At 28.6% G+C, this 17399-nt stretch overlaps 3 protein-coding genes and 1 non-coding gene across 5 annotated transcripts; 1 reads left to right on the top strand and 3 right to left on the bottom strand.

Annotated features, from left to right (window-relative positions):
* Nucleotides 1–196: 196 nt before the first annotated feature.
* On the bottom strand, nt 197–3745 carry LOC110628320 (probable sugar phosphate/phosphate translocator At1g12500). Of its 2 annotated transcripts, XR_006350473.1 has the most exons (2): nt 2340–3745; nt 197–474 (listed from the first exon to the last, which is right to left on the bottom strand). XR_006350473.1 is itself a non-coding variant. In XM_021774935.2 (1 exon), exon 1 carries the CDS (start codon nt 3485–3487, stop codon nt 2402–2404), a length of 1086 nt encoding a protein of 361 aa, XP_021630627.1. In that variant the 5' UTR covers nt 3488–3745; the 3' UTR covers nt 2012–2401. The 2 variants fall into 2 exon arrangements, 1 of the variants encoding a protein (XP_021630627.1); XM_021774935.2 differs by lacking the exon at nt 197–474 and having other exon boundaries at nt 2012–3745.
* A 4099-nt stretch (nt 3746–7844) lies between these two features.
* Nucleotides 7845–9286, bottom strand: LOC110627008 (growth-regulating factor 10). Its single transcript, XM_043950443.1, has 5 exons — nt 9180–9286; nt 8933–9083; nt 8520–8843; nt 8191–8423; nt 7845–8105 (listed from the first exon to the last, which is right to left on the bottom strand). Exons 2-5 carry the CDS (start codon nt 8985–8987, stop codon nt 8061–8063), a joined length of 657 nt encoding a protein of 218 aa, XP_043806378.1. The 5' UTR covers nt 8988–9083; nt 9180–9286; the 3' UTR covers nt 7845–8060.
* A 996-nt stretch (nt 9287–10282) lies between these two features.
* On the bottom strand, nt 10283–10356 carry TRNAV-AAC. The gene has a single exon. It is a non-coding gene; the product is annotated as a tRNA-Val (tRNA).
* Nucleotides 10357–13553: 3197 nt separating this feature from the next.
* Nucleotides 13554–17277, top strand: LOC110617220 (nudix hydrolase 14, chloroplastic). The gene is made up of 7 exons (XM_021759877.1): nt 13554–13815; nt 13943–14048; nt 14459–14536; nt 15543–15635; nt 15747–15839; nt 16028–16126; nt 16747–17277. Exons 1-7 carry the CDS (start codon nt 13613–13615, stop codon nt 16999–17001), a joined length of 927 nt encoding a protein of 308 aa, XP_021615569.1. The 5' UTR covers nt 13554–13612; the 3' UTR covers nt 17002–17277.
* The last annotated feature ends 122 nt before the right edge of the window (nt 17278–17399 follow it).

The following is a 17399-nucleotide window of genomic DNA, read 5'->3' as shown; positions in this document are numbered from 1 at the left end:
AAGTAATATTACCATGTCATACAAGTTTACCACTGCAGAAGACTAATCTCTTCATTTAGGGGCGGAGGGAGGAGCTTTCTTCTGGTAGGGCACCGCTGCGCACTGCTGTGGCACCTTCATTCTCCTTCAAAGCATTTTTCGGTCGCCGGTACGGCACGTGCCCCTTGCCGTACCCTCCCTCCGCCCCTGTCTTCATTGGCCAAGGGGTTAAGGAGAATATGGCACTTTGGTGCTTTGCTAAATATTCTTTGGTACCTACACATGGGTTTGAGTAGAGGCGGTGGTATAAGGGAGGAGTAGGGATAGAAGACTGGTTAGCAGTAGAGCCTTGGTTCGTTTTTTGGTTATTTACCGTAACTGAAAATCTACAGAGGCTCTTATGGAATTGAGATAGACTGGGAGTTCGAGGAGTGAAGATTCTCGAAATGACATCCAATAGCCGAGACAGAAATCAAGCTTGCATCTCCGTCTTAGCTGCATAAAACAACAGTCCATTAAGAACAAATATGTAATTTGATATTTTAAATTTTTTATTATTATTTAATACATAGCCTCTATGAAAATAGAATTATTAAACCCTTGAATTTTTGTATAAAGGTCAGTCCTCAAATTATATATTCACTCCAATTGGCAACGAAGAAGGGATATGAGGGTGGAAAAATCTGTTGGATGTACATGGTATCAGTCACTCATTTGAATGCCAGCCACCCCACCTTCGCCGGCCTAATTGCCCAATTAGAAATGTCAAAACCCACGATTCTCGACTCCTTTTTAAAATCCCTTAAGCAGCCGAAATTCATCTTGATGCAGATTTGGTGGTAAAAGTTGGCGAAATTGGTTAAATTGCATGATAGTCCAATAACCAAACCTCAAGCTTTCAAAGTCTTGGCTCGACTCCAATCACCTGAGGATGACTACTAGAATTGAGCCAAGACTTTTAACCATACTCTAAAATGCTAAGCTAAGTAAGTTGAGAAGGAAGTTGTAACAACCATCAAATTGAAGCAAGTATAACAAATGATGCTGCCCACAAAGTTAACTAAATGGAACAACTACTTATCAGTTACGTGGCAATATACGGTTGTTGCCACAGACAACAAGGCAACTTCACAACTAACTCTGTGTCTCACATTCATGTTAAAGTCGGTCGCTTTCAATCTGCTTAACTGACCCAACACGCACCTGCTGCATTTTCCTTAAAAACATAATCCTCACTTAATCAGTCATGCAAATGAGCAGAGCTCGAGTTGGACACAATTTCTCATGAAACTTTCAATTATGGTCATATCATTCCCACCGGAGAGCTAAACTATTTACTGTGCATGGCTACCCAGATGGAATCTTGGTATTACTCAGTCATGATCATGGCGGATTGAAGAAAGAATCTTGAAACAATGACAGACAGGGATTAAAACTCGTCTGAAGAATTAGACAAGCTATTGTATTCATATACCAGCAGCGTGGTTGTAAAATTTTGAAGGAAAAGCTTGTTACAGTTACTTGCTCAACATCAAATCACTTTCTTAAAGAATTCAGAATCATACAAGCATGTGAATATGAACAGAGACGTCAACACTCGAAAGTTCTAATGTTTTTCACTGAAAGCGACTGAATAGATCACTAGGCAGCAGCGTGCTTATCCAGTAGTTTGCCAGCAGGCTGATATGGATGTCTTCAAGATATGAATTATCAACATGAAATTATAGATATAACCAAAAATCACAAATAAATGCAAGGCTAATGTAACAACCAAGGGCATCACAGCTTCATCCCTCCTCCTCCTCTGTTTAAAAGAAGTTTATAAGGTGGAATTTTCTGACCCAAATATTGGATCGAGTAAAGCAGCCAAAACATGGATTTTGCTAGTTTAGCTGAGGGCAGCAAGACAAAATACCTCCACAACCAGAAATGAACAGATACAATCATAGATTCATGACAAACATAGAGATACAAAAACGAAAGAGAACAACAAATTTGAAGATCAAGGCTAATATAGCAACAGATGATAAGATTGACAAATAAAAAGAGAGAACTTTGTTCTCCCTCCAATAAAAACAAATCAAAATCAATATATGCATCAGTTCGTTTTGTGTTCCAGTTGCAGCGAATTCAATATATAAGGTTACACACAGGGAAAGTTATAGAGAAATTTTCTATATAACCATCCCAACAGTAACAATTCAAAGCCAAAAAAAAAAATTATGATAAGAAGAAGAGGAGGAAAAGGGCATAACTCTTTCCCATTTGTTCCACTGTGCTGTACAATCAAATTTTATCCAAATTCTCTTCTTTCTTCAACATTAAAGCGAAAGTAATAAAGCAAAAGGAGAAGAAAGAACCTGCACCAGTGTTTGTGGCAATCAAAATGAATCTTTTTTTTTTGGTTTATCATCTAATATCTTCAATGGGTTGTAACCTTGGATCTCTTCTTTGCCTCGCTGTAAAGCACCACCCCCATGATCGTAACTGCGAATCCCGTCATACCCATCACAGTCACCGGATTCCTAAAGATCAAGACCGAAACAACAGCAGCGACTGCAGCCTTGGCATTGCCTAGCACTTGCAAAGTCAGAGCACTTGTGTGCTTGGTCACCAAAAAATTTGTCAAATTCACCAAATAAGCCACCGTCGCATTCCCAATTAACAAGAACGCAATAAAGGGATCCAGTCTCGCTTTCTCCATTGTAATTGCTGCAACATTCCCTTCTATGTAAAGGGTAAATGGTAACAAAATCAAAGCAGCCATTGGTGCCATATAGAGCAACAAATTCATAGAGTGGAGCTTCTCAGCTTCTGAGGTTAATAAGATCCCTTGAACCACGGACTTCAAAGCACGCCCAGCAGTAGAACCAACACAAACCAAGAACCCAAATAAGTGAAACAGCGGCTCACTATTACTAGCCAAAACGATTCCAAAAACGACAGGCAAAAGCGCACCATAAACCTCTGCAGATTCCTTCTTGCAGGTTATTATGAAAGCAAAAATGGCAGTGAAAAATGGGGTCGTTGCTCCGATAGCTTGGTTGAACGACACCGGCAAGTACCTCAAGGAAGTATTACCACAAACCACAGAGAAACAGAAAATTGCACTTAAAGCAAAGATCTTTAAGAACTGCCTCCTGGATAAAATATGCTGCAATGGCACTATTTCGAGAAACTTTATAGCCACATAGCTATAACAAGCGCAAGAAATCATGTGCAGCATTGTTAGGAATATTGGGAAGCGGTAGCCATAGAAGCTAAGGAGGTACTTGTTGAGGAGCAGAACGCCAATGTTGGAGAAGTACCATGAAGCAATAATCATAGCCGTTGAAATATTAGGAGAGAAATATGATCCGACGGGGGAGTAAGCATTATTCCGTACATCACCAGGTGGGGTAGCCGGAATGTCAAGAACTTGGTCAGTGGTGGTAGCCACGGTGGTGGAGTTGGCATCCAGCCTTGGGTTGCTCATTCTCCTCGTAGTCCATGTCTGTGCCTCCACCATCTCCGGCAAAGGAACAAAATGGGCAATTGAAAAAACTCCTCTCTCACCAAATTGCGGGTTGCCTAGAGAGAGAGAGCGCCAGCAAAGAGTGCGTCTGTGTTTTGGTTTAGATCTGAGGGGGATGAGGATGATGATATTTTGTGTGCTGTAAGGGATGGGAGGTGTATGGATCTGATTGGACGGTGGAGATTCAGATTTGGCATGGGAAAAGGATATTAGCCGTTGGATTAGAGAGAGAGTATAGAAGGAGAGTAAAAATCATTAGATTCCTCGTGAAGCGAGCTCAATGTTATAGTCAGAGTGTCGGTAATGGGTACGCTTACTTTTTGTTTTTTTTTTTAAATGTTAGAGCTGACTGAGGTCTGACTAGATTTTACCGTGTTTTTATTACCGCGTCATTTTTTGTCAGAACCGCAGGCAGTATTCTATTTTTTTCAAAAAAAAAAAAAGCACACTAATTTTGTTTTTAAAATTGTAAAATGAGTGTTCTTTAATTTTAAAATAATTTAATGTTCTATTTAGTCATAAATATGTTTTCTATTGTTTATTTATTTTTTATAGTTTCATAAAATTCAAAACAAACATTACCAATATATTATTAACGCTGTAAATAGTAAAGACTATATATTATGAGAATTTAAATATATTTTTTTTGATATGAAAATTAAAAGAATAGAATTTAAAATTTTTTAAATTTATTCAGATACACGTGAATTTAAAATTTTGAGTATTATAATTATTTTTATTAGTGATTATTAATAAGAAGAAAAAATCTTTTTTATTTGATTAAATAGACAAGTTAGTTATTTTACTAAGGATATGATGTCCTGTAGTGCATGCAAAAAACACATTCAAAAGAAAATCACACTCAATTTAGAAACTTTCCAATAGCTTAATACTTCAACGAAATCAACGATTTCATGGGTCACTTGTCACGTGACAAGTTTCAACACCAAACCACTTAATGTGTGATTTGATAAAAATATTTAAATTTTACATTAAATTCAATAAATTTATTATTTCATTTTTAAAACAAAATGATTTGGAACATTAAGAGACGGAGTCAACGTTGGTTAAGGGGTATGGTCCCTCTAAAATTTTTTAAATTATTTAAAATTATTTATAATTAAAAAAATTATTATTAAATTTTTATATATTTAAAAGATTTATTAATTAATTTTTATTCTAAAATTATTCAATTAAAATATTTTATTTATAAAATTAAACTATTTAATTTTTTTTATCGAATAAATTCTTATTCGCTTTTAACATTTATGTTATTTAAAATTGTTCATTTTATTTGGTTCCTTCTATTCTTTAATTTTTTTAATCTAAAAATTTATTTTTTATTTTTAAAACTTTAACTTCAATACATAAATTTTTAAAAGAATTATTCACTCATTGCATAATTTAGTTTTATACACTATTTTTATTATTAAAAAATAATTATCTCACTTAATTTTAATTTATTTATATATTTTATGAATAATGTTTTATTAATTCATTAGTTTTATGTACTATTTAAATTAAAAAAATAATTTAATTTCAAAAATATAAATTTAATAATACTAGATTAGATAATTTAAATTTAAAAAATCCTAAATATAAATTAAGTATTATTTTTATGGATAATAAAGTAGATTATTTAAATTAAAAAAAAATGAAATTGAAATATTATTTGTATAGTTAATAAATTACATAATTTAATTTAAAAAAATAAATTTTTATAATAAATATTATATTAAATTATTATATTACTTTAATGATATTATTTTTTACGGTATCAACTATTTTTTTTTATAATTTATATTGCACCGCCAACCTAACAATTTAGCATTTATATTGTTATACTCTTAGAAAATTTATTATTAATATTATGAGAAACTTATTGGTTAATTTATTTATTTTAAAAAATATATTAAAATATTATTAATATATTAAAAATTATTATTTAATTTTATTATTAATTTTATCCATTAAGTATGTAAAAGAAATATAAAATATTTTTTATCAGTAAATTTTTTTAAATTATATAAATTAAATAATAAAATATTTAATAATTAAAATTAATTAAAAAAATTTTTAAAATATCAAAGGCTTTTTAATATATTTTTCAAAAATAATAGATTAATTAATGAATTTTTCATAATAAGAAATTAAATAATAATTTTTCTATATTTTTTTTATAAATTTTCCAGTTTATATGTGACATCTGTGGGCCTCCTTCAGGCCCAAATGGCCCAATTGTATAAGTTAAATTATGTTTGTGACATGGGCTCACTGCAGCCTCTCATATTTTCACTGCCAGGGACCCACTAATTAACAGGTTTCTTCTATTGATGTTCTTTGGTATTGCTTCTCTCTTTTTGGGCTTTTTGTAAATTTTGTTTTGACTATAAAAATATATACTTATATTTTTATTTCAATTAAAATTAATCTATAGGATATTTGTACTAAAATTATGACCTATTTAATATTTAAACTAATAAAAATTAGGCTGAAACGTAGGATTTTTGTCAATTTTAGTTATTTTTTTTTTAATTTTAGCTTAATTTAAAATTTTAGTATTAATTTTAGTCTATAATTAAAATTGAAATTAAAAATTATTGATATAATAATTAATATATAATAAATATTAATATTTTATTCGATATTATTGATATTAGCTAAAAGTCTCATAATAAAAAATCTAAAACTTTTTTATATCCATTGATTATAGTTCAATTTCAAATTGTTGTTTTAATTATATTGATTAATTTTAATCTAAATTATTTAAAATTAATATTTTTTATTTAATATAATAAAAAATTAATATATTTATTTATTTAGATAGTATAATTATTATATTTTTTAATAATTTATAAATATTATTTATGAAATAAATATAATATTTTACAATTAGAAATAGTAAGGTTGGAAACAAGTTATACTTTTTCTCAAATTAATCATTTTTCTTTAAAATCTGAATGAGCCTGTATAACTAATATTTTAAAAAAATAAATATTTATTGAATTTTAGTGTAAACTGTAATTCTATAAAAATAATTTTAATTTATATGATAATAAAAAAATATCAAAATAAATATATATAATATTATCTTTAATATTTTTTTTATCTATTTTTATCTGTATTTTATGGCAGCAATCACATATTTTTTTTACTGCTAGTTATAGATTACCTATACACTATTTAAAATACTTATATTTAAATATTTTCTAAAAAAGGAGAAATTACAACTATTAGTTAATACATATTTTACTTAGAAATAAAATATAATTAATAGAAATATTAGGTTAGAATTAAATTGTATCAACATAAATAATGCATTAGGTAGTGATAAATTATATTTACGTAGTATAATATATATAAAATAAATAAATTAAAATTTTATTTTATTTTATTAAATAATAAAATATTAAATTTAACTAATTTAAATTGAAATTAATTGGTTGACTGTACTTAAAATAAAACTTTAAAATTAGATTAAAATTTATAAAAATTAAAAAGTTTTGAATTTTTGTATTATAATACTTTTATCCTACAATTAAAAAAATTCAAAGTGCATAATCACTTTTTACTTTTTTTGATAAATTATTGATAAAATTAGATGGGAATAATTTTTTTTTTTAAATTTGAAGACCAATTAACAAAATTTAAGTATAATTAGTAGTAAGTTAAATTATTTTTAAATATTAAAAAAATTACTATTTAATTTCAATGGTATGAACTCATTAGTAGATTTTATAGTTTTGAAAATAACTTTGATATTTTAAAAATTTTATTAATTGATCTCTGTTAATTTTAATTATTAAATATTATAAAATATTTAAAATATTTTTAATATGAAAAGACTAATTAATAAATTTTTAAAAAATTTAAAAAATTAATTAATAGATTTTTTAAAAATTTAAAAATTAATTAATAAATTTTTTAAAATTATAATAATTAAATAGTAAAATATTTAACAGTTAAAATTAATTATTAAATTTTTTAAAATATTAAAAATATTTTAATATATTTTTTAAAATTAAGAGATTTATTAATAAATTTTTTTATATTATAAAAATTAAATAGTATTATTTTTTAAATACTTTTAATAAGTTATCGATGATATAATTAAATTTTACTTAATATTTATAATTGTTATAAATTTAAATATTGAAATAAATATAATTTTAATTCAGAAATTTAATATGAAATAGTATAAATGTTTGACCAAGTTCGTTTGAATAAATGGGAGAAAGAATAATTATATTACCATCAATGCAAAATTATTATGCAAAATATATTATTTATCTAAAAAATACAGATTTGAGTTTTCACATCTCAAATTCCCAACTGGAAAAAAAAAAATCTTAAAAAAAAACCAAAATTAATTAACTAGAAAGAAGGGTTGAGCCTAGACAACAAAGGTTAATCAAACACCATAAACATTTCAACAATATATGAAAACAAACATGTCCCGTTTGAATAGCTACAATTAAACAACCGCTGGAGCCCACGAATTTTCCATCTTCCGATCCTTCACCTGACAGTGCTTGACACACGCAACAGCGTTTCTCCTGTTCTGAAACTATGGCCTCAACCCAACTTCTCCATTTGAGGGATCATTCGAGATCTATGAGCAAACAAAAAAAAAAGGCTCCATCATCAATATTTGAATGGCATAGAGGAGAGAGAATTATTGTTACAGTACTACTTACTGGAAGTGAAATGGAGAGGTTGGTGGTTGCACTAATGGGTTGAGAAGAAGAAGGTTCCACAAGCTTTCTTGAACGATGACGCCCTCTATGCATGTGCCTATCACAGTACTTCTGATCTGGGAGAGCCTCTTTGCTGCACCTCCATTTCTTCCCATCTGTTCTTCTACATCTCCCTGGCTCCGCTTCCATCACATTTCTGTAATCTGCATGCAATGAGAAGCTACCTCCCATGACTGTTGACACCCCACAAAAGAATCAAAATCAAATTATTCATGACAACTTAAGAACCAATTACTTGAAGAACTGCATATATAGTAGTGGGGACTTACAGGAAGGGTAGAGTTGGTACAAGCTTGAGTCGTTGACACTGTTGAGAGAGCTAGAAACGCTCTTCCATATAGGAAGAAGAAGATGGTAGGGGACTGGGAATCCAGATTCTAAGTACTTGTAGATGAGAGATTGCAGTTGTAGCTCGTGCAGTTGGAGAATGGTGAAGCCGTAAGGTTTTGAGCAGCCAGGGATTGGTGTTGGTCTGTGATCACTCGACCCATCAAGTCCAAGAGCTAGTCCCAACGCAATTGGAGGTGACCCTGTAGTAGAACCCTCGCTGGACCCATGTCTCTCCATGTTCAAACAACCTGTCTGTCCAACACCTAAACATCAAATAAAACAGAGTTTATATAAGAAGAAGAAGAAGAGAAAACTTGAAAACACGAGAGAGAGAGAGAGTGTGTGTGTGTACCAGAGGCAAGACGGGCAATCTTCGAAGGTGGAGTTTGGGACTCCATTTCTCGCATGTGGGAACGAAAAATTCGTCAAAGGAGCAGAGAAGCAGGAAACACGCTGAGGGAGAAAAGAAAAATCAAAGATTGAACTTGCTTTTTATCTGCAAGCTGCAGCAACCATAGATCTCGAGTCAGAACTCAGAAACTTAATAACATTAAACGAGAGAACAAGGAAGAAAAGAAAGGGTGATTTATTAAATTTACAGCCATAAAAATCAGCTTTAGAACGCCAAGGCAGCGCAGAAGGCAGCAGATAGTGCCATAGGTACAAATTGTCTTACATGCGCATCTATTCAAGACAACAGTTGCAAAGTGAGGAGAGACTGCAAGTCTTCTGACATGTCAGACCTTCATGGAGCTATTGACAGAAACACACGCGATGTCAGGCGAGTGGGACCTACTGTTCATAGCCAGAAGACAAATAGCCTTTTGTTGTGTTCTGCTTCACTTGGATATGTATTGTATATTGTGTAACCATTCTCATCCACAGTGCGTGACGCAAACTTTCGCATCATGCAGGACGGCTACTCGCCACTTGACACTTTGGGTGTTGAGTTTACGTCTGAGTGTGTGGTGGGAAATGTGAAGGGAAGCTTTTTATTAGGGAAAACGAGAGAACAACAGGAGCAAGTTAGCAACTAGCGAAGCGAATTGGTGCAGCTCATGTTAAGAGACCAAGGGGTGTGTGGATATGTGTTGAAGTCTATTTAGCAAACTGTATTTACTAAGTTCCATGTAATGTCCCTTTCTGTCATACACCCCAAGTAGAGGAAAAATTATTACATTATTTTTAGGCTTGAAACTCAATCGAGTTGTTGGTAAACCATTTGAAACTTAACTTTGATAAAATTCACCTCTTCTTGATTTGAGATGAAGTTCAATTCGAGCTAAATTTTTTATTAAAGAATTAAAATTAAAATTAAATTTAAATTTTTATTCTAATCCTTTAGCAATGATCAGTACAAGTCCAAATAAGCTCATTCTCTCTTCATTAACTTTACCTTATAAATTGAATGCTATGTAGTTGTTTCAAATGTTTGATGACTTCTGAAATGTAGACAAAATCCAATTGATGTAGTGGATTGAGAGTTGGGAAATTTGTTTTTTTCTCAAAAACTTGGTCAATGTTGAGTTGGGACTTCAAAGGGAAAAAAAAAAAATCAAATCTTAGTTTGAAATTTGATACTGTGGTGTGCCGAGTAAGCAAAGTTTATAGCTCATAAGCATAATTTCCACCTTCATTGCAGTTGCCTAACAAATTGATCTTCAACCATATTAGTACCAAAAAAAAGCAAAAAAAGCAGAACTGGCGTCGCCCGGACTCGAACCGGAGACCTTCAGTGTGTTAGACTGACGTGATAACCAACTACACCACGACACCAAGACGTTTAATTTTGTATTAAAATTTAATTTTTCCACACGGTAGCTGTTTCATTACTCAAAAGATTATCTCATGGTATATCTGTTAGTCAAGGCTGCTTAGAGTTTATTTACTTGTGTGTATAGAAGCTTCCTCTGCAGCTATGCTCAAATGGATATCATCCAAAGAATTCTGTATGATTTATAAAACTTTGTATATATATATTCATTGCTTTAACAATTTCCTATCCAAATACAAAGTAACTCCATTTAAAAATTATGTATGGTTTCAATTTTTTAAAGTGAATATTTTTAATTTAAAAAGGAAAAAATAGTTTTTAAAATTAAAAAAATTATAACTTTTCATTTTAGAAAAAAAATGTACGAAAATAAAATAATTAAATTAAATTTTTATCCCCGCTCTCCTTGCTTTATTGAACACCTCCTCAAATAAAAGTTAAAGCAAAGACGGTTGTTTAATAAATGAATGGGTAATTACACTTTAATTTTTTAATGTTAGTGGAATTAATGAATTGATTTTTATATTTTCAGTGGCTTAAAATTTTAATTTTTTAATCTATTTGAAACATTAAATTAAAGATTGGTGGGTGATAAATTTCTTTTCAGAATATACTTTATTTCATCTATTTAAATTGTTGAGAATCAATGTATTTTAATGAGTGGTAATGAAAGATAAAAGTACTTAAAATTAATTAAATTTAATAATATAAATTACATTTAATATTATAATATTAATATTAGGCAGTATATGATTTTTCGAATTTTAAATTATGCTGAACAATAAATTCAACTGAAATCGATAATACAGAAATTAAATCATATAAAATCGAATTTATTTAACTATTTAATTTCGATTCTAATTTAAATCGATATATATATATAATTTATAGTGTAATATTATAATTTTAATATATACTTCTAATAAAAGTTTTATATATCATATAATTTCAATAAAATTATACTTATATTATCATATTTATTTAATCAATTTAATTAATTAGTTATAATTTATTCTATGTAAATAATATATATATATATATATATAGAATTATTCTTTTAAAATATAAATTATTAAAAAAATTATACATACATATATACATTTTTATATAAATTATTAAAATAATTATACATACATATATACATTTATAATTATTATATATATATATATAATAACAATATAAAATTATTATACTTTTCGATTATTAATCAATTATTAAATATTTATAATTTATAATTTAACTAATTTAATTAGTTAATTAAAATTTATATTATCTGCATAAATTATGTATATATATTAATATTGAATTGTATTAATAAAATATAAATTATTAAAATAATTATATATAGATTGATATATGTATGCGTATTTATAATTTTTATTGGTATTTATATATATATAATTATTATATATTGTAGTTATTAGTCTATAAATATTTAATTCAACTAATTTAATTCATTAATTATATTTTATTTTATTTAAACATATTATATTACATATTGTTTTCATATTAATAATATATATTAATTACAATCGTTATTATTATTATTTAAAAATAAAATAAATTAAAATAATCATGACTATTTAAAATAAAAATACAATTAAATTAAATTATATAATTTTTAATTTAATATAATTTTATTTGAAATTAAGTAATTTTACCATCAAAAATTTTGAAAAAATAAATATATTTGTACCATATAAAAATAAAAATAAAAATTTATTTTTTATGAAAATATTGCAATAAAATTTTTAAAAATTTTATTAAAAATTTTTATAAATTTATTAAATTTTATTAAATTTTTTTACTTTTCATTTACCTTTTAAGAATTTAAAAATTATAATAAAAGATTATATTATATTTAGTTATTAATTTTTAATATATTTTAGATGAAAATATTATATAATATTATAGATATTTAATACTATTTCGAAATTAAAATGTAAAATTTGTTAGTTTAATATAAATAATATTATTATTATATTAAAAGTGTTTAATTATTTTATTTAAATTTAAATTTTATTATAAGAATTACAAATTTGTGAAAACTAAAATTGAAAAAAAATCAATACTAAAACCGAAAATGAATCGATATTAAAATCGAAATACATAAAACTATATCAAAATAATTCTGATTTTAATTCTAAAATATTTAAAAAATTAACTTTTTCGATTTTAGTTTCAGTTACCTATCCCAAAACTGGAACCATCACTAATTGATATATTATAAAAATTAAGATATATTATGTAATGATGACTAAATGATTAAAATGTTTAATTTTTATTAAATTTTTATTTATTAAATTAAAATATATTATAAAACAATAATTAAAAATTAAAATATTTAATAAAAATTATAATTTTAGGTGATATTTTAAATTAAAAAATAATAAAAACTTTTAACTCTCACTATTAATAGGTAAAATAATTAATTTTTAATAAATTAAAATTATAAAAATTTAAATATTTAATTTTAAAAATATAAAAATTGATTTATTAATTATATTAAAAAGTTAGAAATTAAAGTATAATTTATTATAAATGAATTAAATTAAAGAAAAAATTATTTTTTTATAGAGTAATTATCAAATTTATCTCTTTATGTTTTTAAATTTAAAATTTTTATTTTTAAATTTAATTCTTTCAAAATTAAAAATTCATTCATAAAAAATATTATTAGTAATAGAAAAAATGTCGAATTATTCAAGAAACACTTTAATTTTTAAAATTTAATTTCTACACATTTATAAATATTTTTCTCAAAAATATTATTGAAAAAAAATATATTTTTATTTCTAAAATATTACATAATTAATAAATTTATCTCTTTATTTTTTAAATTTAATACTTTATTTTCTGAAATTTAATTTTATTAAAATTTAAGAATAAAAATCTCAAACTCAATTTCTATAAATAAATAAAAATTTTAATAAATTTAAAATTTAAATTAAATAAAAATAATAAAAATTAAAATAGAATATATTTTATTTTAATAAGTTCATAAATTTATTTTTATTTAAAAAATAGAATATAAAGGAAAGGACTTTTTAACAAATTGAATATTAAGGACGGAAGTGTTGATTATAAACATAGCATGATACATTCGTTAATTATACTATATTTTAAGGATTAAAAAGTAATTTTCTTAATATAAATAATGACGGTATGTAAATTTGAGTGGCACGTGTTCGAAGCCATGTATTGAATACTAACTTTGGAGCTGCTCATTTTCACTTGAATCCTCCTCTCGAATCGTCAATGTCTTTGTTACTCCCAAAATGCTCAGTTCTTGCTACATCTCTTTCTCTGCTGCATCAATCTCGCAGAACTAGAAGAGCATTCTGTCTCAAAATGTCGGCAGAGTCCCCGCCGCAGCTCACTCAGTCTCTCGTTTTGGCGAGTCAACCCGGCCAACCCGTCCAGGTCGTCGCTGCCCCTGGCGTCTCCGATTCCGATTTCAGGCGAGTATTTTTTATATGTAATTTCTCATTTTTTATTTAATATTCTAAGTTACTGTATGTTTATTGAAAACTCGAACAAAGATTTATGAACCTTTATGGTTTTGTTTTTGATTGGGGTTGGTTGCAGGAGTGCTATTGATTCCTCATTGTTTAAGCAGTGGCTAAAGAACTTGCAATCTGAAACTGGGATTTTAGGTAGCGGCGGTTTTTCATTAAAGCGAGTACTTGTTCAGGTCTCCCTTTTAGCCTTTTAGTTTACAGATTTATTCATTGATCTTCGATACCGTAGAGATCATGCTTAAGCATACTGTCATGTTTAGGGGAATAAAAAGGGGAAGGATTTGTTGAAGTTCTATTTCTAGGAATTGAATGGAACTCTTGTTGAGGAACAAGAATATTTTCTTTGTTTTGCAGTGGGAACGTATGAACTTGATTTCCAATTTCCTCTGTTGCCAATATAATCTTTATTTGATCAATATTACTTCACATAATTGCTGGTGCTGCTGTAAAATTAAACTATCTTATTTTTCTTAGTATAGCTTAATTATCCCTCACCATAGCTATCTGCAGTGTGTGTTTCCCTTTTTTATTTTTGACCTCTGGATTTATAGATATCGTAATTGATAGTGTGCCGTTGGTGTAGGGAGTGGATATGTTTGGACAACGCATTGGCTTTCTAAAATTCAAAGCAGATATTTTTTGTCAGCAAACAGGGAGTAAGGTATTTGGTGATGTCCTTGCATAACTTCAGAGTGTGAATTTTAACTTATCTGGGATTGAACTTAGCAATATTTTTTGTCAGCAAACAGGGAATAAGGTATTTGGCCGTGTGCCTGCATAACTTCTGAGTGTGAATCTTTAACTTATATGTGATCAAGTCTAGCAAACATAATTATAATTATTTATTTATTTTACTTTTGGTCCATTTTATTTTTTTTCCTTATCAACATATGCAATGTTTAATGATTACTAGACTTATGAATGTGTAGTGTTCATTCTTGAATACAGTTCCTCATAAGATCCACGAATCTTTTTGCTTTACATTCTTGTTCGTGGAGATGTAAAAAATAGTAAAAATATTTCTGCTTACCAGGTTTAATCTAAAAAGATTTTATTTTTTAATTTTTTTGGGGGATCTTAATTGTAAATTTATAATTTATAAAAGAAAAAAAAATTCCAATACACAACAAATTTTATTTAAATGGAGTTCTTGTAAACTCTGTGTTTGCATGTTTTACAAGAAAAGATCTTTAACTAAGAAAACCATTAATTGTTTACTAGCATTTCTTCTTTATTTGTTTTAATTACTGAAGAATAGTAACCCATGCCATTGTTTTATGCATGACTATTTTTGTTTCAGGACTAACCATCATATTATTGTACCTGCGCATTTGTATTTCACTTATATATTTTGTACTGTTAGAAACATTATGTGGAATAAGAATATAAATAGGCAGAGCACTAATAGTGTCACCTTAAAAGAAAATCACAAAACTTCCACCTAATATGATCAAATATGACAGAGCCAACTTTAGAAAGTCCTAAGATCAATTGAGAAAAACAGTTCAGTTCAATTGTGATAGGTGTTCTGCATTTTTGGAGGGAGGGAGTGCATTATGGCCATTTCCTCCACCACAGACAAATTTATCCATGCTGCTAGCAGTCTATGTGCAAAGCTATGAATGCTGTGATCCCATATCCTTCTGTAAGGACTAAATCATGCTCAGGTTCCAGGTATAGTATTTGCACGAGGACCAGCTGTAGCTGTGCTAATTCTTTTGGAATCTGAGGGTGAAACTTATGCTGTTCTTACAGAACAGGTACTTTTGCAATTTTTATTTCCTGAATTTCTTGAAGATCTAATGCAAACAAAAATAGATTCAAGTTTAACAGATTTTGCTTTTTTTGCTGGTTTTTCATAAACATCTAAGGTTAGGGTCCCCATTGGGAGGCTTGTTTTGGAATTACCTGCTGGGATGCTGGATGATGACAAGGGTGACTTTGTTGGTACTGCAGTTCGTGAGGTATGCTTTTCTTAAGTAGTTCTGTTTGGTGAACAAATAATTTTGTTCTTAAAACATCTGAAAGACAAACCAAACAACAGCAAATAAACAGAAAGTTTCTGTCTGTACAGGGAGCGTAACTCTTTTAGAAAGGAGATTGGGGTAATTAAGTGGATCTAAAAGTTTAATATAGTAGATGGCTTTGACAGGTTGAAGAGGAGACTGGTATTCATTTGAATCTGGAAGACATGGTTGACCTCACAGCTTTCCTGGACTCATCCACTGGAGGCAGAGTTATTCCTTCTCCAGTATGTTGGCATAAAGTTTCATCTTTTTCTGGTTATGATTTGTGGAAGTATTTGTTCCAAATAGTAGATTACATCTTGTATGTTTCCGATTGTGATACAATCCTTTTTGATTTTTTTCATAAGTCCAATAATGTACACCAAAATACTGGGGACTGTTTACTGGGTTTGGGATTCTTGTTAATTTGTGATTATCATGCTATAATGGGTTTAAAAATAGTTTTAACTGGGAACTGCATTTTTGTTAAAAGATGAAAAGACCAGGTTCTTGCATCTTAGAATAATATGGGCTGAATAAGTGTTTTGATATATTAATAATAATTGGAACTAACAGTTTAACATGTGTCAAAACATGTGCTTTGTTTGCCATGAATGTTGTTTTTTGTTGGTCAACATGTCTATGGTATTGTTGCTATAGAATAGCCTGTGAACGAGCTGGTGCTTGCAATCTGAGATTATCCATAGGGAGTTGAAGTATCTGTAATGCATGCAAATTTCTTGGGAGTTATTGAATCATATGCTTTGGAAATTCGACATGCTTCACAATTATTAAAAACAGTAATAGTTTTTGCTAAAGATACAATCTGCACCTTACATGAGTTGTTTACACTTACCATGTTTAGGGAGGATGTGATGAAGAAATTAGCGTGTTCCTTTACAGAGGATGTGTTGATAAAGGTGTTATCACACAGCTACAAGGCAAAGAGACGGGCCTTCGTGATCACGGTGAGCTGATTAAGGTTCGTGTGGTGCCCTATGGTAATCTTTGGCGCATGACATCTGATGCTAAGGTTTTAATGGCAATTGCACTTTATGAGATGGCAAAGAAAGGAGGACTTTTGCCTTCCAAAGCCCGATCGCCAAACTCCTCAATCTAATAGAGAAGTCTCATTGTCTGGTTATTCAGTTTTACGTTTATGGACTTCTGAGCAACCATTTTTGCATCGACTAGTACATTAGCAATTTCGTATGAGCACTAGCGTAGTCACTGGTAACACGATTGACGTATTTAGACCGTTGATTTATGTGCATGTCATCTTTTAATACATGTTGGACTTGCGGGAATCAACGGGTCCGAATGTGTTGCTTGTTTTATCCGACGCTAGCATTTCCCATGCTTTTTTTAATGATAATCATATATTATTGGGTTATTATTTTGATCGTGAAAATTGTGTAGATTGAAGTAATTCAGGACTTCTCAGGAAGTGAATCGTGCAAGATTGACCAATGATGATTCGACTTGGATAATACCTTAAAATACTAGTATGTGGCTGGG

Source organism: Manihot esculenta, chromosome 1 (genome assembly GCF_001659605.2).
Source record: "Manihot esculenta cultivar AM560-2 chromosome 1, M.esculenta_v8, whole genome shotgun sequence".
Taxonomy (NCBI): Eukaryota; Viridiplantae; Streptophyta; class Magnoliopsida; order Malpighiales; family Euphorbiaceae; genus Manihot; species Manihot esculenta.
The sequence above is the reverse complement of the archived record's forward strand: the minus strand, read 5'-3'. Positions and strand labels throughout refer to the sequence as shown.